This window comes from Pomacea canaliculata, linkage group LG3, assembly GCF_003073045.1.
Source record: "Pomacea canaliculata isolate SZHN2017 linkage group LG3, ASM307304v1, whole genome shotgun sequence".
Lineage (NCBI taxonomy): Eukaryota > Metazoa > Mollusca > Gastropoda > Architaenioglossa > Ampullariidae > Pomacea > Pomacea canaliculata.
In genome coordinates this window covers 559,486-582,239 of record NC_037592.1, presented here as the reverse complement: position 1 = coordinate 582,239, position 22,754 = coordinate 559,486, and the positions used below count along the sequence as shown (strand labels likewise).

Here is a 22,754-nt window from a genome sequence, read left to right as displayed (position 1 = left end):
GGAGATCCCGTCCCTTCATAACTGGGTTCATGGAACATGGTGTGTGTTTGTGTTTAAATTTGGATAAAATGAGTGTCTGGGAGTAAAGGAGAATACTTGTATGTTATATTAAAATAGACAGGGCTCATAAAGGCAGATCAGCTTTGTGTTCTGCGTAATGAGAAAGAACATGCAAATGTCATGATGCATGCATGGTTGAGCTGAAGTGCATGCCAGTGACATGATAGCAACACAAGGAGCCTCCCTCTCTCATCTTACACCATCAAAACTATCATGTACACATATAAGCAAACTATTAGATCTTAAAAAAGCTTCAAGAGCACTGGCTAGCAAAAACAAAACTAAACAATCAGCACTAATTTCCTCCTTGCCTGCCTCACCAGCAATCCCCCCTCCACTCATACACCATCACCACAAGACCTTCACTTATACACCACTCCGACCTAACCATTAAGACTAACACTTTAAACTCACTTCCACATAAGACAATGCGCTTTATAAATTTTATTATTACTAAATGCATTGATTCAGGAATGGTCAGCTGCAGGGGGCAATGATAAAAGTGTGAGAGAACTGATGAGACTACAAAGTAAGGCATAAACCTCACCATGGATGGAGGCTTGTTGTGATGAGGTGCAGTGTCCCCAGACCCATCACAGTCTTGACCTGATACACGTGTTATTTCTACAGACCTGTTATCAACGACCAGATATATGTGTTATTTCTATAGACCCTGTTAACAAACAATGGCCAGATAGGTGTGCTATTTCTAGACATTATCAAACAATGACCATAATACTAATATGATGTGATAGTAGTTTGGAAACTTTATACAAGCATTACCTGGATACATCAAAGAACAAAGAATCAAAAGTATGTATCATATATAAGATAATTATATCTGTAAGACAATTTAAAATGGTCAGCAGCCAATTCACTGGACTATGGTCATCAGTCAATGTAATGCTGGCAAACATCAATTCAACCATATCTATACCTCTGCTCCTGTTTCATCTGGTCAAGCTGCTCAAGTTTAGAGCGATGTTCACCTTCCACTTTGCCAAGCATGTCTCGAATAACTGCCATGAATGCATTGAACTGTAACAAAAGCAAAAATGCACTCAAGCACACTATAAATATACTAAATTGTTATGAAAGCAAACTAAAAATTACTGATATTAAAGTACACTAGAAATTTGCTACTGATAATGAAAACAAACTTGCACTCAGTACAGAAATGTAATAATAATAATGCAGATTTATATAGCACATTTTTCCGTTTACGTATACAAATACGAGTGGAATATTTGTTAGGCCTTTGGGCCTTTTCAAAAGGGTTGACATACAACAAATTTCACGGGGAAAATATAATACACAATGATGAAAGCTATCTTTAGCATACAGTAGCATTTCTTGTCTTTGTTGCTAAATATAGAAACCTGGCAAAGGTTCGATAGTATTATTCCATTTTTTGTAGACACAAGCCAGTGTAGCTTAAAGTGATTTGGTCTAATGTAATACATTTTTGTAAAGAAACTTTTTCTTAAATCTATCAGACATGGACAGCATAATATAAAATGGAACTCGTCCTCTTCATTGATGTGACACATAGGGCACATTTTACTTATACTATTGACAGAATATCTTTAAGCATGTGTCACAAGGTCCAAAATTCCAAATCGAAGTTGAACTGATGCATTTCTAGGGAGTCTATTGATATCTAAATTGAAGTACATCTCCGTATGTGTCACAGATTTAACAGACTTATAAAAAACTAAATCTGTCACTTCTATAAATTCTTTTCTTGCCAGTGACAATCAATTATTCTTTGTTTAAATTTTAATAAACTTGCTTACTGCTTCAACTCATTGATTTAGAAAAACATGTACAAATCATATCTAAGTAGAAGTAACCTGATCTCAGTCTTCTCAGATACCCAGTTTTGCTTCCCATCATTGTCCAGTCGTTCTAACATTTTGTAAGCTCTCTATGGAAGTCTTTGTTGCTCCATCCTTGTTATTTTTATCCAGTATCTTACACAACTTATATATATATATATTGATGAAAAGTGGGTATCTTCCAAAATCACACATATCATCATGTTAGGAGTACGCGTACCCACACCCAAACAACTGTTCATAGCATATTTGTGCTCTTTTTCAATTTCTATACAAACATTTCCATGGAGACCCCAGATTTTTTCTTCATAACATAAGATTGGTTTGACTTGCATATCAAATAATCTGGTCAACACATTCAGAGTGATTGCCTATCTGTATAATATATTTATGATACAAAATACTGCTTTCTTGACTTTGGCAGTTAGGTCTTGAGATGCAAGGGAGAAACTAGATACTTGTATTAAGTTGATGCTGTAGTCCTATTACAGTTTCTGATATCAATACAATATCATCTGCACATAAAAGAATATTTCCATAAAATCGTGTGAAAAAGTTGCCCCATGTTTTCCATTGTTCAGACCACTGGTGCGCCCTGTCACTTGCAGTAGCCAAACGTACATGGTGGCCATTTGACCTTGCCGCTTGTCTATAAAATGGAAAATCAGCAAAAGCTGCCCACATTTCAGTCTAAACTCCAATGGAACTGAAGGCATGGTAATCCACTGACATATACTTCAATAATCAACAATCGATAACGAAAGTTAGCTAAAATTCCAAATATTCTGACAGATGTGAAATTGTGGTTAGCTTGTACCATGCCAACAGCTCAACCCCCACATTTCTCCGTTGTACAGTAGACTCAATGTGCTTTACAAATATATTCGGAATACAAATCACTTCAAGCATACATTCAAACAGATACAATATATAGATAAAACACATACTGACACAGACCAAAACTTAGCAACAGGAAACTGGCTAGAGACATATAAACAGACATAAAAGACAGAAAAATATGTGCATGAAGCATGCTGAGGTTTCAGCATAGGAAAGAACTGGTAGATTGCAAGTATGAATTTGAGAATCTGTTCAGATCTCTGATCTGAGGTAGCACATGGAACCCAACAGAAAATAGTATTATACATGTGCACACACACCAATACACACAACATGCAGGTGTGCTCATATACCAAGATATTACATCAATCAGTGGCCTAACCTGTGTAAGATTGAGATTGCTGTCAACGGAAAGGGGAATAAGGAAGGGCAGAATTTTGCTGGCAAGTGCATCCTTTGTGATTCCCAGTTTGCTATCCTCCAGAGACACTTTGTGAATGCCTGTAGCAAAGAAGAATAGCTACATGGTCATCAATGTCTGCACATGTGTACACACCACTACACAAAACATGCACATGTGCACACACACCAACACATACGACATACACATGGACTCACACACCAACACACACAACATGCACATGTGCATATGCTCACGCACGCATACACAATTTTCTTGTAGACATGGCAGCTTTATTCTCATCAGTAAATCCTACACAAATATGCTACCAAATAAGGCAGCACAAGTGTTAGTAGCCACTGAGAACTTTATTCTCATTAGCACAATTATACTCAAATATATTACCATGGCAAAGTAGCACAAGAAAAAGTAGCCACCAAGAAGCACTGATAGTCAGGTATGCTTGGTTTGAAAAAAAAAAAGCAAGTATATTACTATAGTCACAGTGTACATTACAGATGGTCTCTAATTTGTTCATAATTTAGAAGAATTGTGACTGGTTTATGATAAAAGAGGAAGAAGACATACCCAATATACTCATAAGAACAGCTGGCTCCCGTGAAGGAATAGTTGAAAGAAAGGGCAGGATCTCATCCATAACATACCATCTGTCCATGTAGTCCAGCAGTTGGCCAATGCACAGTAAAGAGTTTACACGTACCTGTTAAACACATGTTTATACATTACAATCAAGCTCTGTTTAGACAGTTTACATATACCTGTTAAAGAACAATGTGAGCACTCAGCAAAAATCGCTGGAAATAGAGCATAAAGTATCACAAAAGCATATTTCAGTGGTATTTTATGAGGAAGAGGCATGAGAAATGTTATATTAATGTTTTTCTCTGAATTACACCCAGATTTGCTGAGAAACCATAGAGTTAGTTTGTACTCATTGTTATTTCCTAAAGATAATGGCAACAAACGTCAGAGGATTAACTTTGTTCAGAGATCTGTATACACTGATCTCTGCTTTGCTCAAACATGCCATGCAAGTTTTGTCTCCACATTGTACTCAAGAATTTGCTCAAAACATTTCAAAATTGATTATCCAGTCGCTTATACAGTGCAAGCAAGTCTTGGACTTTCAGTAAAACGAAGAGACTTTCTTCCTACCAGTGCTAACTGTACAAAAGTAGGAGCTGTTAAGACCAACTGTGACTGATAAAAAGTTTCAACAAAGATCAAGCACCAGATATGCAACATCGAGGCAATTACACCATTCTGGTCTACAAGTAATATCGTGACACAGTAGCAAACACATCATCAGTAATATCTTTATCCAGTACAATAAACAACAATTATAGTAACAGTGTGAGGGCACCATTGATGTGCATGCTTGAAACAGCTAAAAATGAATTGAGGGTGACAAATGTATGAGGAGCTTAAATGGGAACACAAGTAAGTAAATAGTAAATTTTGGAAGCAGCTAAATGAGGAAAAAATAAGTTCTTACATTAATAAATAGGTATGAAATGTTTATAATGTTAAATGTTTAATGGAGAATAGTCATTATCAACAGTCAGTTGTAACTATAAAATAAAAATGCAAAGCTGAAATTAAAAAAATAACAGGAGTTTATCTTGACAAACAGAAATCTGAAATGTGTTTATATTTTATTAACTGTAATACACATGGAAAAATTAGCGTAAATGTGCCCATTTAATACAGAGAATCATGATTGTTCCCTATCAAATTTTGATCTGGAGAAGATTTACTTCCCAGTCTGTCAAGTGAATTTGGTTTGGGCTTTTTGGCTTCAATTGAAGCTTCTATATAAAATTCAAATCTGTAGGACTGTATTCCAAAATAAGCCCTTTCATTTTCTGGGCAAAAGATTGCTTCTAGAAAACAACAAACTGAGAGATATTTCTTCATTTGGCTCGAAATCATGCATAGGTTTGCTGAACTGAAAAACACTCACTGTTGCAACAGAACTCTCCAAGGAGAGTAATTTTCTTCTGCTTTTCTAGTGGTAGGTGAAGGTGCTGATGTTTGAAGAATTATATAATAAAATTAAGCATAATTATGCACTCATATTTTGGGAATTGTAATTTGAAAATGAATTTAATCCAATCACAAACAAAAACAACAACTATTCCTGCCTCCAAAGCCTTTCGCACACAAGGGAACACAGACTATGTTATTCCTTGATAGCCTTGTGCTGCAGGCAGATTTACAAATTATTTTTATGTCAGGTTTAACTGAATTTAATGCTGGTATACTTACTGTGAGGGTAGAGGTAGCCAGACACAGCTTTTTGATGCGAGGTATAAGGGAATTTTTTAATGTTGGATACTCTACTAGCTCAGCAAATGTAGGAATGATACTAAGGCACAGCTCCTAAAAATTAAAACAAAAAGTTACCTCTTAGTTAAAAACCACTACATGACTAGTAAGTCAAACAACACTAATAACGGCAATCAACAGGATATACAAGTAATCTATTTAACAGTGAACTGTTGGTCATAGATTATGCAATCAACGCACCAATTTCTCGTGAGCTAAATAAACTGGACCAATCATAACAATGTATATACAGTGGTACCTCGACATACGAGTGCCCTAAGATACGAGTGTTTTGAGATACGAGCCGCCGAGCGAGTGATATTTTGCTTCGAGATGAGAGCAAGATTTGACATACGAGGAATCGCACACTACACCGCTGCAAGCGACCCCAACATCTGCCCCACATGTTGGGGTCGTGTGCAGCGTCTAACAGTTTCTCCCACCTCAGACTAGACTCAGTCTGTGTGCTTGTTTCCCTCGTGTTTGAAGCATTTTTGATAAGTTGGGTTCGCGTTTTTTGTTTTTTGTACATTTACAAAACATTATCATTAAACATTATCAATAAACATGAAACATTATAGAGATGGAGGAGTTTATCTCTACAAGAGATATAAAGGAGATCTTGGGAATGTGGGAGAAAGTTGTAGAGTTCGTGGATAAAAATCACCCCGAAAAAGTTGCAACTGGTCGTGCATCGGAGTTGTTCAACGAAATTTGCCTCATTTCCGCAATATCCTGAAAGGAAGAAACAAACCTCCTTGGATAATTTAAACGATCTGCAGGTGAAAATGAGCAAAGTGTGGCGAAAAAAGCGAAGGCCAGTGACGAAAATTAAGCACTTCCGTAAGCACTTCACTTTTTCTTTATTATGTTTTTATAGAATATGTATTTGTTATTTATAAATAAATGTTTCTTCTTGTAAATACATGTTTCTTATTCAAAAACACTTAACAAAAACAACTGAGGTGGTGTTTTGGGAGCTGGAACGGATTAATGGCATTTCTATTAATTTCAATGGGGAAAATTGCTTTGAGATACGAGCAATTTGACATACGAGCAAGGTTACGGAACGAATTAAACTCGTATGTCGAGGTACCACTGTATAACTCAAATAATATGGCAATAAGTAAACATTAAAATAAGCAAAGAAATACTGAGAGATGACTGCATATTACTCAGGCTGCTGTGAAATACAATAAGCACGTCGTGCCCCACCGTTTGAGAACCGCGGCAGTAAACCCTCCCTACTAAGACTTGCTAAAATCCACCTAAGTCAGATTGGATGAGTTTGGAGTAAGCACAGTGTCAGGGATACACTCAATGTGGACAATATACACCAGTAAACACATTTTCGCAACAAATCATCAAGATTTGTCCATGGGCTTCACATTCTCTGTTGTCAGGCAGATTACCTTTAAGGGGAGGCAAGAAAAATCTACTCGAAGAACATCCCAGTAACAGCTAATTAATAACAACAGTCCCGGCATAATACCTCATTTGCATAAGTTACTCTCATTCTTAAAGTCGTAAAACCTCTACATACAAAAGTGATTCCTAAAATCCTCACGACTCAATGAATACACAGTTAGAAAGCATGTCTACTCTTTGTTACAACAGAAAAACTTTTCTTTCAATAACAAAATCTCCAACCAAATGTTAAGATTCCACCTCATTCTTTCACCAACTGTTACAAAGATAACCATAATAATAATATAAAAAGAAAAATACATATTCAGTACCTTGTCTAGGCAAGGAATCACGTGCATTCCCAGTCTCTTTCATGTGAAAAATCATTACAGTGTCTTTCTACCTTGACAACTTGTTTGGCAATGACAAAACTGAGTTCTCAACAGCTACAGGGGTGCCAATGAACATTTCATTCAGTCATGTGCTCTTCCATAAGCCATGTTCACAATCATACATTCCTAATATCCTACAGCCAAGGGTGAAAACTCATGCTTCTTGAAACAGGAGCGACAACCCATGTCTCTGACAGAGATGGGAGTACAGCATGGAAAGGGAGTGTTTTGGATGGCAAATTACAGGAGGTATTTCTGAAAGTATTTTTTAGGTCCAGACCAGAAGGTTTGTAGAGCCCTCGTTGAATAGAGAGAGAGGTAGAACATGAGTGATCACTGGTACACAAGAGAGTGAGAACACTTGCATGGACAGACATGACAGAGCCAACTAATCTGTCAGGCTGGCAGGGCTCCATAAGCTCAGACAGACATGGATGAGGCTGTATCTGGGATTACAACTTAAATAACCTCTACCTATACCAGGGTTTGAGCTAGTATAACCTGTACCAATGTTTCTGAGGTCAGAGCTAATATGATCTATACCTCTATTAGGGTTAGAGTTAACATGACCTGTTCCTGTACCAGGTTTAAAGCTGATATGACCTGTACCTGTATTTGGGGACTGTCAGCCTCCAGAGCACGAAATATCATGGGTAGTACATGTGTCTGGATGTCAGACTTGGGTGTTTTGCTCAGCAGAAGACCCATGTTCTGCATGAAGATGAGAACTACCTGAAAATAAGATTAAGAAGACTAAAATATCACATCCCAAAATGCAATAACACCATGCTTGGCATACACAGTCTACGACTAATTGTGATGATACAGATCCTGCAGTCGACATTGATATCAGTGCATATGTCTATCGCATCCCATTAGAGCTAACTTATGTTAAATTATGGTTTCACTTTAACCATATTCCGGTGCCTTTATTTCAAACCACTTCTGAACATACTCAGACACGCATGTTTGCATGTGAAATATGTGTACACATGCAAACACACATGCAAACATACACTAATGGTAGCACACATGCAGGGATAATAAAGTAGTGACCTGAACTGGACTCTGCAGCTTGAAGAGAGGGATGAGGGCTGGCAAAATATGCTGCTGGTATTCTAGCTGGCTGGCTTGCTGTGCCATTAACAACATGGTAGGCAGCAGAAAGGGAACCATGTCTGCATTAAAGCTTTCCTTCACCAGAGGGGGCAGAATTCGATGAAGGTTAACTCTCTGAAATGACATCCCCCAACACAGACGGGCTGACATAATTGCAAGCATGAAAAAAAGCTATCAAAAACTTGCTTAAGAGATGGATAAAGTTACTAGTACAAGATGAATAGATTATTTCTAAGTCAAGTCAAAACATCACATCTTGAATGTCTATAGATTTTAAATCCTGCTATCACAAATATTGCTATGTCAGTTTGTCAACAAGTATTTAACTCTTACTATATGAGTTTATGGTGCTCTGCTATCTTGTTTTGGGTAGTGTTACAAAAACTTGCTGATCAAATGCAAAGGTAGCACAAAAATTAACTTCTTGTATACCAAACTAAAGGAAAATGAATAAACATTTATGATACAAAAAAAAGAAAAAAATCCAAAAAAGCGCTGAAATTGAAATATTGACTTACTTATTAATACTTTTTAATGTGTAGTCTGATAAATTATGAGCATAAACATTGTCTTTAGATAATATATTTTTAACATAAAAAGGCTCAAGTTCTTTCAATTGTCTATAGAATACCACATTTCCATAAATTTTATTCATATTTACCAAGAATATTGTTCTCCAAAGATGCTAACTCAGTTGTCTTCGCTATTTTGATTTGGGTTCTGAAAATAATTTTTTTTTACAAAGGCAAATATAGTCCTGCTGATAGCAAACTAAAATTTAAAGTTAGCTGGTGTTTTATGCCGTGCCAGCAACTAAGGCTATATCACTGCAACACAAAGTAATCTTGTGTTTAGGGGCAAATCCCACAAATGATATAACCACAAAATCTTAATCAATAAAACCATCAAGAAACAAGAATAATGTAAAAGAATGGGTATGAAAAGGAGTGTTGTGGCCCAAAAGGCCATCAACAAATCAAAACTCAAAACCAAAAAACTATTAGATATAAAAAAACTTAAATCTTATGATTAATCCCTATCTCTCTTAAAAATAGCTGCAGATGGAACACACTTAAACAAGTTTTGCATAGACAACTAGTAAGAGCGATAGGACAGTAAAAGTAGGGATCAGAAGGATCCTTGCCAGATTTTGGGATGGGCACAGCTGCCTCTCTCCACGTGGGAGGGAAATAGTCACACACCCAAATAAAGTTAAAGATGTCTAGAGGATGGAGGAGAAAGACCTGTAGAAACTGTCAGCAGCTCATGCAATTGATAATAAATGTTGTCTGAGACAGGAGCAGGGTCCTTGCACTTCTAAAGGGCCAGCTGCAGTTCAGAGAGAGAGAAAGGTAGATTGTACTTTTCAGAGTTATTGGAAGTAAAATCAAAGCCAGAAGATTCCTAACCAGACTTCAGGTGATCGAAATCTAGAGAGTAGTGAGAAGAATAGATTTGTGCAATGGTGAATACCAAAGCATTACCAGCAATTATAGACAGAGTCTCCAACCTGCAGGTGGCCTATCAAGCCAGTCTGAAGTCTTCCCTTTATCTTCCTCATGGCCACCCAGACTACTTGGGAAGTGGTATGTGAGGACAATGAGCACACAAACCTCTGCCCCTCAAGTTTCCTTGCAAATTTCTGCCTACATTCAACACTGTCCACCACACCATGTTCCTTCGGATTTCCGCACCTTTTATTGCCTTTTTGGGACTGCACTAGCTTTTTTCAACTCCTATCTGACCCTCAGGATTCAATGTAAATGATATTCTGATTTCTTTCCATTCTGGAATTCTGAGAATTCCAAAGCTTAAAGAATTTTGTCTCTTAAACAGCAGAGTTATGCACTTAAACACTGGAATCTTATAATGTTTCAAATTCCATCATTTAGAAAATAATGCTGCTCCTTTAACCAAGATATGTTACTTCACCAGAATCTTGTTTACAAACTAAAGGCAAAAAACAAAATAAATATAAGAATCTCTACCTTTGGCAGTTTAGCAACAACCTTTGGAAGACCCTTGAAGAAGTTGGACTTTTCAATGTTCTCCCTTTGAAACAACGTGTCCAGATACCGTAATGTTACACAGCCCAACTCCTCAAAATAAGGCACCTGGAAAGATATACAGATTACATGTTTATCTACACGCACACACACATAGGTACTGTAATGCTACATAGCCGAACTCCTCAAAATAACGTGCTAAAAGATATTCACGGCCATCATACTTCCATTTCTATTGGTGGAAGGCCAATCTGCAGCATACTCCTACATCTAATACATAAGCAGATATGAGTGTGCGTGTTGGGGGGGGGGAGGGAGGGATTATACCTATTTGCAGACATGAGTGTGCGTGGATTATATATATATATGCAGATATGTGTATGTGAGGGAGGGAAGGGTTTATAAGAAGATTGTAAAGGTTTGGTTTCTCTATGTCGTGCAATGGATAATTAATCTAACCAGCATTCGACCGCACCTAATTACAAGACTAACTACTTTGTTACGGCACACACATGCTTTCATACAATCATGAAACTAGATATAAGTATTTATGTAAAAGAAAATATAATTAAGTAAAAGAAGACATAAATCATATATACATAAACATCAGCTATCTGAACACCATGGCTAGCTAGAGATACTCACCTACTTAGCTTTTTAGCGATTGTCTTTCACTCTTGACGATGCTAAAGTTCCACAGGAACTGGACAGTCAATATTCTACAGTTTGCGCTTATCACTGACAGTCTGCATGTATTATTAACAGTTCACACGTATCATGCAGTTCGCATATATAATTCCAGTTCGTACGTGTACATGTATATATAATCCACTGTCCTTTGGGAAGCCATACTCCCACCAACTTGATCTACACAAGTTTTTCCTCTCACAACTTAACGTCTCCTCGAGACAGACCTCCGCTCACAGATTCGGAGAGTGAAGAGTTTCTATTTGTCCGAGGGTGAGTTGCCTCTTCCTACATGTGGGGTGTTGTCTTGCTGGATACAAAAGAATGTATAAAACCAAAGATATGCATACACCTTTGTCAGCTCTTACTATACACAAAAGAAATTGACAGACCAAGGACATGCATATACCTTTGAGAGCTGTGCCGCATCTGGCCGAACAGCAGGCTCCATATTTAACAAAAGCTTCACATGTTCTCGCAAGCCCTCTGGCACTTCCCCCAATTGATTTGCAGTCATGTGTCGCAACTGTTCCATTTGAAACAGCACAATATAATTTAATTATAAGTTATTTAACAATCATTACATAATTAAGATTTAACCTGTAGAAAGTTTTCTGCAACATCAAGTGTGTCTTCTTATAATGCATGGCATAATAATACCAGCAATAAAAGTATTATCAATAGTAATATAAATATTGACAGTAATAAAGTAATATTTCCCCTTTAAATCATTTTTTAAATTAAAAAGATTCATTTTTTTATGTGTATATTTATATATACATATACTGATGAACTGGCAGACATGCCATGATGAAATTTAAAGACAACAGACAAAACACTGTTTCGGACATTTCAGAGCCTGTTCTGCAAGAATTCGTTCCTGTAGTAAGTATATTCTGACGATACTTCTGACACTATAATCTAAAACTGAACAGTGATTAAATATTTTACGACATCATTGTCATTTCCCTTAACCAGGACTGGTCATAGAAGAATCTGACAATACTGTCACTCTTACTAAATTTCTTCGTCTCCCCTTCTGTCTGATACCAGATACTATTTCCTCTTTTGTCTGTCTCTTTTTGTAATTCCGTTCTCTCACATGCAGGACTGTCACTGCAAATTTTGAATATCTCTAGATGTGCCCATGCCATTCAAGCTTTTTTGTTGCGAAAAGGAGGTTCTCACTAGGGGCCCAATTATCTGCACAGTATGTTTTTAAACATTCTAACTGGTGATGTAGTCTATGTAAGGAACAGACCCTACACTGCAGTTAACCTGAGTCAGTTCCTCACCCTTTCTCCATTAACTTTATGTCTCAGTCATTGTTGGTTGGTTGTTTTTTTCAACAAATTAGGTAGGTCACATAAAGCCAGAAAGAGATGTAAAACCCATAGACTTTCTGCCCTCAAGCAACTTCCTGTGGTCATCATCATTTTGTTAGTATACAGTTAGCATACAGTTTATGAAGTCATATAAAGCCATAAACAGATTTTCATTGCATCCCTTTCCCCACCAAAAAACTTCTATGGTGGTAAATGTTTTTGAAAATAGGGACGTCACAAAAAGCGAGAATCAGAACCTTACTGCATTGACCTCTTTTCCTCCTAAACTAACCTTCTCTGCATTTTTTTTGTAGGAAGACAGTTGTCCATTGCACTGGAGAAATGTCATGCCCTTGGCAAAGACAGCATAGATCAGGAGTCCCAAAGAAAACATGTCACTGGGTGCTCCACAGTGCTGGGTCAGCACATACTCAGGGGCTAGAAAATCTAGGTGGGGCTGCAGAAGATGTATTATATCCCCTCGCCACTCTCGCCACAGAAACATAGGCTGCAAAAGTTGAAAATATCGTTTTCCGTGGTAAAATTTCTTTCTTAGAGTACTTCTCAGTAAAATAACCACTATTCTCCTTTATTAAAAAAGTTTTTTCCCCTTTTCAGTTTTCTACAAAAAAGATAAATCTAGTCTTAAATACATGAAATTAAACACCAGAAAAATTACAAGATGTGAATGATGTGAAAATCCTGTTAGAATGTTCCTTATTTCTGTCACTAAAAAAAACTGCACTGAAAGATATGTTGTGAATTTGGTTTCAATGGACAATTCAGACAAATCACTCCCAGTGAACTACTAATTCCCACATTCATCAATATTCCATTAAAAAACAAAAACAAAAAAAAAAAAAACAACAACATACATACAAAAACTAAATAAAACAAAAAAATGTTAAACCAGTTGAGTGCATTAAAATCAAGGCCAGTAAACCAGGTAAAGACCCTGAATGTTACGGGCATAATTAAATTATAAAAGGCCCAACAATCTCAAAGATAAATAAGCATATATCAATAGAAAGCCTTACATCAGATACTTGTGGATCTGTGCTGTGCAAACAAAACTCAAAGCCTGCCAGTTTCCAGGTGCCCTGACGAGTGAGTACCACAGCCTCAGGGTTGATATTTCCATGCAGAAGTTTGGCATCATTGTGGAGAAATCTAAGTCCCTCTGCCAGCTAACACCATCCAATACATATATGTATCTCATTATTAGTAACACACATTAACACACTGCACATCATGTTCTACTAATTTCCTTAGTTTTACTGACATTTAAACACAAATATAATCAGATCATAAAATTATCCAAGACTGCAACAGGCTTGCTTTTGCTTTATTTGACACAGACCCACACAAGCAGGAAGATCTGCCTTCAGGCATATGGACCATCCATTGTGAAAATCATCAAATGCTAGCTGGACAGACATGCCCTACCAGAAGATTTTCTCTTCGAAAGCTGCAATGCAAAGCTCTGGGCATGTAAGAAGTGAGGTTAGGACTTTTAATTACCTATATGCAGATGTACTAAAAGAGAAAGTGGAATATCCTAAAACCCATACCAAAAATTGGTAATATCATGTGATATCTAAATGTTATTATTATAACCTACACATACCTATTTTCCAAAGAAAGGGAACACCACACAGTGCCAAAACTACTGAACAATCAGGGTAATCAGCCAGCCAAGCAAAGACCTAAGTTGTCAGCATCGTTAGTGCTTGAGTCTATCCAACCCACACCTTCCTCTCCATAACCACAAGTGGTAATTACAGATGCTGCATCTCTTTCACTATAGGGCTCAATGTTTGTTGACAAAGTTTGTCAGTAAAGTGAATTTGAGTGAATCTGAAAATGTGTTCCAGATTGGATGTTCAGTGATTATAGATGATCAGGTAAGATCACAGACAAAGAAAACAAAGATATGCCTTTTATAACAACAGATGGAGGCCTGTGCAAACAAGTTTTCTGTGTGTTCTGTGCTCATCAAAAATAGACATGTGTCCAGCCATTAAGTGAAATGGTCTGCAACAGTTTAATCTTAACATTTCTGCAAAACACCCACAGCTGATTTTGGCCACAAGCAGTGTTCACCTGCAAAATTCCATGTCTTATTTCCATGTCATGCAGCTGGAATTCTTGAAGATCTCGTGGCACTGAAGAAATGTTGCTCAGCTTTCCAAGTACATTGCTCAGGCTCGCAAAGACCGGCTCGGTAGCAAAGGCCAAGGACTCCCTGTATCGTGACATAAATAGGAACTGTAAATGATAATAATGATTAGCACCTTTATATAGCCCCTTTCTCCAGTATCAGTTGGACTTAAAGTGCTTTACATAGAGATGCATGAGAACACCTTTTCAGGATGGCATCTTCACGAATGCACAAACATGCAAGCACAATGCACAGCGAAGTAGAAAATAAAGTTGACTGAGGGAGTGCTTCACCCACCATCAAATGCGCCCCCTTCCCACACACACACAAAATCCCTGGTCTCAAAAGAAAAAAAGAGACCCCTGTGTCCCCCTGTAGTGTAGCCATTCATGTGATGAAGGAGAAAGGCATCAGATGTGGTTGGCATGGTATCCATTGCATCGAGTCTTATACAAAACGTTTTGCTTAGAAAAGTAGCTGAAAAGTTAGAAGTATAGAAGTGCAAATTGCAATTACTCATGTGTTGATTTCTATGGTGCTTTTCTCGCCATCACATATCCAAAATCTAGATGCAGCGGATAATGAAGTAACAAAGAACATGGCCCATAGGCGAGAAAAATATGAGGGCATGGTCCATAGATCAGAAACAAAAAGCATAAATTGCAAAAACACGTAGGCAAGTAATCTATCTACTTTCATATTTTAAAATAAAGTCTTCGCCTACCTCTTTTTCCTGATTCTGATTATTAATATTATATCATTTGTACGTGTGAAGGTTTATGTGTATGCATGTGAGTGTGTATGTGTGAACTGTCTTTATATATAACTGATTAGATATAAATAAAGTTTGACCTACCTTGATTCTTCAATTGGATGGATAACAGCGAGGATTTGGGGATGGCGCAGTTTGGTCAGCTGTTGTACTCCACCCCGCAACAAGTCTATCAAAGTTTCACGATCAGAACGTGAGATATGATCTGCAGACTTCTTCTCAAAAACAAAAACCGAAGCTTCCTGTAACCCACACATGCAGCAACAAATTTTATAAAAGTCATCATTAGTTTTAAAAAGTACTCTGCTTCCTTTAGTGAACTACCTGACTGGTGACACATATGACACTCAAGAAGTTCCTTACATGTCACTTACTAATGCCTCAAACATACAATTGCAATGAGAAACACAAATCTCGAGAAATGAAAAATGATTTCTTTGCCTGTTCAAGTCTCCATTTGAGCCTGAAGCCATGTGTCACGACAATACTAATGAAATCATGACTGACCTAAGCAGGGCTGATACCCAGAAAATACCAAATCTTGAAAGCTGAGTGTAGATATGGAAACTATTGTGTCCTTCTTGAATGCACAGGAAAACATAGCGACAGAATAAGTGTGCATACATTCCTAAAGGATTCACCATTGAGAAAACAATGGTTCAATTTTGTTCCCATTTACTTCACTACTCCAATACAGTACTCTGTTGTAAGTGAACACCATTAGCTCCTGAATTTTAACCCAGTAAGGTATATGCTGAAGAAGACAGTGGGTTCTGAGGTACTGCAAAAGCATCTTTTTCCAGGGTCTGTGCTTACTATACATAAGCATTTTTTAATTTTTTTTTTTTGTCCAACAACACAGAGTTGCTGCATGAACCTATTAAGTGTACACTGTACTTCAAATCCAACTCAAAACATGCACTCAGTAAATGATAAGGAACAACTGCAAGAGTGTCTCCGAAAAATGTCTGCTTTTGTAAAAATTTATGAAAATCTCTTTTTCTTACTGTTATTTACACCAATAACCCTATGAGCAGTAATGTCTATATAAATGTGCCAATCAGTCGCAATGATAAGCTTCAGGCAAGATTTTTGTGACAGTCTGTAAGGAAACGGACAAGCATAAATTGTAATGGTCACTTACAGCTTGCAAAATTTGACGAACATCAGTGATGCTTACCATGTGGTATTGTGAAGTTGTTCTTTGTTGTCTGCTGCCTGATCCTATTGCGTTTGGGGTTTTGAACTTTCAAAATCTTCAGATTCAAATATGAAGGTTTAACTTTTCAAGGTGTGACATCACACACTCTTGGAGCACAGAAGCTAGATTTTGAAAGATTTGTTGACTATAGGTGCCAAAGCTAGATAATAAATAAACTGTTGTGTTTCAGGAACTGAAATTTATAGATTCAATCATGATGTTTTGAAATACCACTTTCTGAATGGCAAATGTTTGCTGTTTTTTGTGTTGAGAGGAATTTTTCTAAGACAAGAAAAATCAATGTTCAAGGGTTTAATGTGTTGTATGCTTAGATTTGCTATATGTAGATCTGAAGTGTGGTTATGTATTGATACTTCTTTGCACTCAGCCAATTAAAAATCAATCTTCTTTTTATATCTAAGTATGATAAAATTATGCCTGTGTGCATGCTTTAAAGTGAAATAAAGCCCCAGACTTCGGGAGGGAGACATATTATGATGTAGTTATTACTTCACAATAATATATTGTGAATCTAATAAAGAGTAGAGCATTTGTTTAACAACACTTTCCTTCTACTCTGTATCTTCATCATTGATTAAATACATAAACCATAATTGGCTGACTTCTGAATCACTTAGTTTTGACAAGAGTCAATTCTCTTGCGAAAGAGAACAAATGGTCTACCTAGTGGCAATAACTGTAGCAACGCTTACTGCTATCAAGTCGATATCATCCTTTTTTTACACATTTCTGAGAGGCCAGCCATATAGTTTTTAAAAGACATTCCGAAGTTTGGAGCCAATGATGTCTGATGGAGTTATTTGTGTGCTTTCTACATTTAAACATTTCTAGAAAATTGTTAGGACTGTACACAACATATCCACTGATGTGTTATTCAACTGTTGTCTGCATTAATGCAGCGTGAGATTTTAAAAAGCTGATTAAAAAGCAGATTTGACTTGTGTTTCTATACTCTGCTTCCCTTGCTTCCTACCCTTACAGCTAAGGAAACATGATGCTTGCAATGGTTTTCCTCACTTCCTAACTAGGGTGTCTGAAAAGATGAATTTGTCAATGAATGGAATGATTCTGTCAAACAAGCAGATCCTCAACACACAGGGATGTGTGCTTTCCTCCATCCTATTCTCTGAATACACAAATGAGATCACTATTAACAGTGCTATTCTTGTTAAGTATGTGGATGACATGGCTCTTCTGGCCTGTCTTAAAGATGAGCAGTCCCTATCACAGCACCTGACCTTCATGTGGGAACTGGAGGACTGGTTTGAAGGCAGCTTTCTGGAGCTGAATGTTGAAAAAGTGGAGGAGATGGCCCTTGGGAGAGCACATGATGGAAGGGATGGCAGTTACCTTCTTTCCCCACTAAGATAGCAGGTACAGAGGGCTGCCAGTTTTAAGTACCTTGGTACAGTAATAGACCGAAGGAACTCCTTTACTGTCCACGTGCACCAAGTGTACAAAAAGGTCCAAAAAGGCTACACCTTTCAGGGAAACTCCACAGCTTCAACGTCAGCTCTGGGATGCTGGAGACTGTTTACAGGTCTCTTGTTGACAGCATTCTCACATTTAACATCGCCGCCTGGTATAGTCACCTCCATGTCAAACACAAGGCAAAGTTGGCCAGAGTCATCCACCAGGCAAATAAAATTATTGGTATATCACAGCTGCCACTTTCTGACTTGTACCTTCACAGTCAGAAAGATGGACTATAGTATCATTTCAGACCAAACACATCCTCTCCATCCCAACTTTTAGCTGTTGCCCTCGGGCTGTTGTGCCTGGAAAGCTGCCTACCAGAGGTCTTTGTGCCAGCAGTAATCACCATCCTGAATAAAAGTGACAAGGACTTATAGGTCTATTATATGACCTATTTAGGCGAAATTACATCATCTAGTTTAGGAGACTTTCTTCGCAGTGAAGCCACAAACCTGCGTAGTTCACTTTCATCATCGTTGATGCATTTTGATGAAGTTCATGTGTATGTGTGACAGGGTGTAGATGTGCATGCATGTTTAAATGTTATATGGGTGTGTATGTTTATATGCATATATACATTATGTTATGTTCACATGTATAAATTATTTTGTGAGCAAAAGAAAAATTTGCCATGGATTATGCCTGGTACAGACAATAAAGATTGATCGAAGATTTTTAGAAAAAGGAAACACTGATATTCACATATACATGACATTAAACAAGAGGTAACTTCCAAATACACAGGTAAGCAGAAATACTCTATGGGATGCTCTTCAATGAAAGGCACAAAACCTGTAGGTTGCCTGCTCTGTGGAAAGTCCTTGGAGACAATCATTTTCCCCCGGCCTTAAGTTATTGCAGCAGGCAACAGTTTGCTTTTGAGATAATTATTAACCAGCATTTTCATTTTTATTTTGCCAGATTTTAATAGATGTTTTTCACATGAGTTTAAAGATAAGCAAAAAGCCTATAAAATTCTGCCATGTTTGATTTTTATTTTGCAGTGGTATTTTTCTTTCTTTCCTCTGTATATGCATGTGTGTGTGTGTGGGAGGGACAGAGACATCACAGGCCAACACTGCATTTAAATTTTCAAAAGTAATACATATTATGCATGAACTGTTGTTGCTACCTTCCAGTTTATTTTTGTAGTCTTGTGTACTCTCTCATCTTCTCTTTGTGTTGGTATGGGGGAGACAGCATGTACATATTTTACAACAAATATTTTAAAGTATGGTTAGCTGAAGCACTGCACTTTTCCTACTTTATCTTTCCCACAATATTCAAACAATACATAAGTTTCCTTAAACCATCAAAAGGTTCTAAACATCGCACGAATCCTGCTTTATCTTTCCCACCGTCTTCAAACATTACATAAGTTTCCTTAAACCGTAACCATCAAAAGTTTCTGAAGCATCCATTATTATGACTTCAATATTAAAAATTAATCATTAAAATTATATCATAGCCTTTCTAGAGATTTAAAATCAAAATTATATTCAGCTAATCGCACTTCCCTAGATTTGAATTAATTCATGCAACCTGTGAACTAACTTGCAAAGCCTGTAAGAATATTTTCTGCCGAGTCCTTGGTCACCTGTTGATCAAGGGAGGTAATACTTTTGCACCTCATGTCCAGGTCCTGCATAAGGTAATACTTATTTTGTACTTTGTCTTAAGTTCAATAATTTCGAGCACTTTTAGAGGCAGAGACCTTCCAAGATGACAGCATCTTAGAGATGACCAGTAGATGATTAGTATGTGCAGTTCTGACAGCAAATTACATAAGACTTTTTCCTCATTAAAAAATGAAGTTTAACATTGCTCAAGATTTTTTTCAAATACGATGCTGACCAAAAAAATACTTGTAAACCTACAAAAAGACAGTTCACACCTACCTCTTTAGTTGAACGTTTGACTGCAGCATATATCTTCCACAAAAGTCCTGGACCACAGCTTGCCACCTGACCAATTAGGTCATAGTCCCGAGACAGAGGATTGCCCGGCAACACGTTGGAGACAGCACTTTTGAGCTTGTTAAACACCTCCATTTTCACGAAGAGATCCTAACCATCAGTACTGTCATCACTCCATACCATTATTCTGTATTCAGCAAGAACAAAAACAATCAGAAAATATTATGTCCAAGCATTTATTCTGTATGCAACAATAACAAAAGCCACAAAGACTGACCCAGATGCATACCAGCAATAAGAAAAGTTTAGAACAGAAGCCATGATAGATAGAGGCCTATGACTCCCAAAGTTTCCACAGAACTATAGATTCATAGGGAATGATGGGTAGCAAACTGCTAAGTTTATAAGACTTGTAAAGCATACTGATCCCACAAAAACAGTTCAAGGCACTGGGAACTGATTGAAAGTCACTTTAAAGTGAATCTTAAAAATATTCTTGTTTGCAGATACAATGCCTATTGTCTGTGGCTGCACTTTAGACAATTAGTTCACAGATCTACAACTGATTATTATACTTTTACACAAATATTATAGATATGAAACTTGGGGGGGAAAAATCAATAATTACACTAGCTGAATCATTTCCAAACACATCTATCTCTATAAGACCATAAAGGAAACAACTATGACAGATGGTTTAGAAATTTCCAACCACAACCCTCCATCCTGCATAGCTCTATGTATAAAAATGTTTAAAAGGCCACTGGATTTACCTCATTCCTTTATGATTACAAAAAAGTGAACTTCCAGGAAGGTTTGAAATAGGAAAAGTTGATTAGTGAATAATTTGTACTTTTCTTACATGTCTGTTTTGTCCTTATGTCTCAATTAAATTTTTTTAAAGCATGGTTTTAAAGAGGCAGCCTGATACAGCTGCAACGGAAGAGTGTTCCAAGCAAAGAGCCCAGCATATGCAAAAATGAAAATGAAAAAAGCAGGTTGCAGTCTCAGTGCTGACCAACAATAAGACAGGAAATGATAAATATACACAAGCTAATAATGACATGTATATCAGGGCTTCTGCTAAGGCTAAATTCTTTGGGGTCCCAGGGACCCCTTCTTCAGATTTTTAAGGGGTCCCTGTTCTTCGCCCAAATTTGAAGGGGACCCCATTGACGAAAATTGAAGGGGTCCTCCGAACTTTTAATGCGTACTGTATGCTATTTTTTACCAGTGGTATTTAATATCTTCTGGAAGAACATCATGCTCGAAGCTCTCCCTGGCCATCATACTTCCATTTCAATAGGAAGAAGACTGATCTGCAACCTACACTTTGCAAATGACATAGATCTGTTAGCAGGCACTAACAAAGAACTCCAAGGACGGCAGTTCCACGCAAAATATCCTCATCAGGATTGTGACAGCAACAGTGGCAATGGCTAGGAGTACAAATCCTTGGTAGTGCCGATCCTCAATGTGCCTGGCATGCAACACATCAGGCGGGTTGTACAAGTGGCGATTCCCAACAGATCCATATGGTCAGATCTGTGAATACTGGACAGAGACCTATGTTATTCACTTCTCCTGGGTCTGCTAGAGAATGAAGATCATGTCCATGACAATAGTGGTCATAGTTTGTGATATTTTTGCCAATTTTGATGTTATCGAGATTAATGGTAAACTACACTGCTCACAGAACTGTAAGACTTAGAGCAACATGAGTTACAGGTTCCTCTTCTGGGCAGGTTTTTGTGAAGGCTGTTCTTACATGATCCCAAGTGGCATGTGTTCAAGTTTATGAGAATAGGATCAGTGTACTTGTCCCTACACTGGAGCCCCAGACCTGCGTTGGTCTCCTGCCATGGACATTGCTGGATCACAAGGGCAGATGACAGCAGCATAGGGCAAACTCGCAGTGGTGGTCCCACGCGTTCACCATATTGTAATATTACACTCATTCTACCAGTGGGGAAGGACACTTCGGTGTGACTTGACCATTCACAGCATGATGACATTTTTTCATGATTTGTTATTCAAAAGACAGACATTTTAGTTATGGGCTTGTCCCTCCTACACAAAGAAACTGAAAGTGGAAGTAGGCATTTAGCAGTGTTCGTTTTAATGTTGGATTAATTTATTTAATTAATTATTGATACATAATTTACAGTAAGGTTACTCCTTGGAAAATAGTAGTATTCATGTTTGGATGCTGGAATATTTGATAAGGTAGAATTACCCCTGAGAGGGCCTTATTTCATCTTGTGAATGTTGCATGTCATTTGTATCATTCCCCATCAGTGTTCATTGCCTGCCTGGTAACTCACACTTTGTGACTGGTGTATGTTTATAAATATACTTTTTGTCAGTGTTTATTGCCTGCCTGGTAACTCACACTTCATGGATGGTGTGTGTTTATAAATATATTTTCTCAACATAGATGGCCATCGAATGCTGAAAGTTGGAAGTAATTTGTGTTGTTTGAAGCCTTTGTTCCAGGTATAAAAAAAAACAACCTTGGATCAATATAATGTAACCTAGACAGTCTAACGAGAGACCTGCTAAACATAGCACAGGACTGGCCATCCAAAGAGAGATCCGCTAACCATAGCACAGGACGGGCCTCAATGGCAAGCCCTTGTTGCTGCATCTCATCGGGTCCACCCAACAACAGGTACCAGCTTGCATGGTGTCTGGCTGATGCTTCTTAAGGGAGTGATGATGATATATAAACAATTCAAATCTCTACAACCTAACACCCGTGAATATTCCCCATCCCTTCACGCC

At 37.5% G+C, this 22,754-nt stretch overlaps 1 protein-coding gene across 5 annotated transcripts in view; it reads right to left on the bottom strand.

Moving 5' to 3' along the window:
* Window positions 1-22,754, bottom strand: part of LOC112559438 (SCY1-like protein 2) — a 28,417-nt gene that overhangs the window by 5,176 nt on the left and 487 nt on the right. For 3 of the 5 annotated variants that reach the window (XM_025230694.1, XM_025230696.1, XM_025230693.1), the window contains exons 2-15: window positions 19,953-20,157; window positions 15,441-15,598; window positions 14,527-14,668; window positions 13,461-13,610; window positions 12,716-12,931; window positions 11,508-11,624; window positions 10,394-10,519; window positions 8,343-8,519; window positions 7,896-8,018; window positions 5,428-5,541; window positions 3,727-3,859; window positions 3,121-3,239; window positions 998-1,098; window positions 608-692 (exon numbers count right to left, since the gene is read on the bottom strand). In XM_025230694.1, coding sequence (XP_025086479.1) covers window positions 608-692; window positions 998-1,098; window positions 3,121-3,239; window positions 3,727-3,859; window positions 5,428-5,541; window positions 7,896-8,018; window positions 8,343-8,519; window positions 10,394-10,519; window positions 11,508-11,624; window positions 12,716-12,931; window positions 13,461-13,610; window positions 14,527-14,668; window positions 15,441-15,598; window positions 19,953-20,105 — 1,914 coding nt within the window. In that variant the 5' untranslated portion in view covers window positions 20,106-20,157. Of the gene's footprint in view, window positions 1-607; window positions 693-997; window positions 1,099-3,120; window positions 3,240-3,726; window positions 3,860-5,427; window positions 5,542-7,895; window positions 8,019-8,342; window positions 8,520-10,393; window positions 10,520-11,507; window positions 11,625-12,715; window positions 12,932-13,460; window positions 13,611-14,526; window positions 14,669-15,440; window positions 15,599-19,952; window positions 20,178-22,573; window positions 22,598-22,754 lie in introns of those variants that run through there. The other 2 variants (XM_025230697.1, XM_025230695.1) reach the window with 2 other exon arrangements.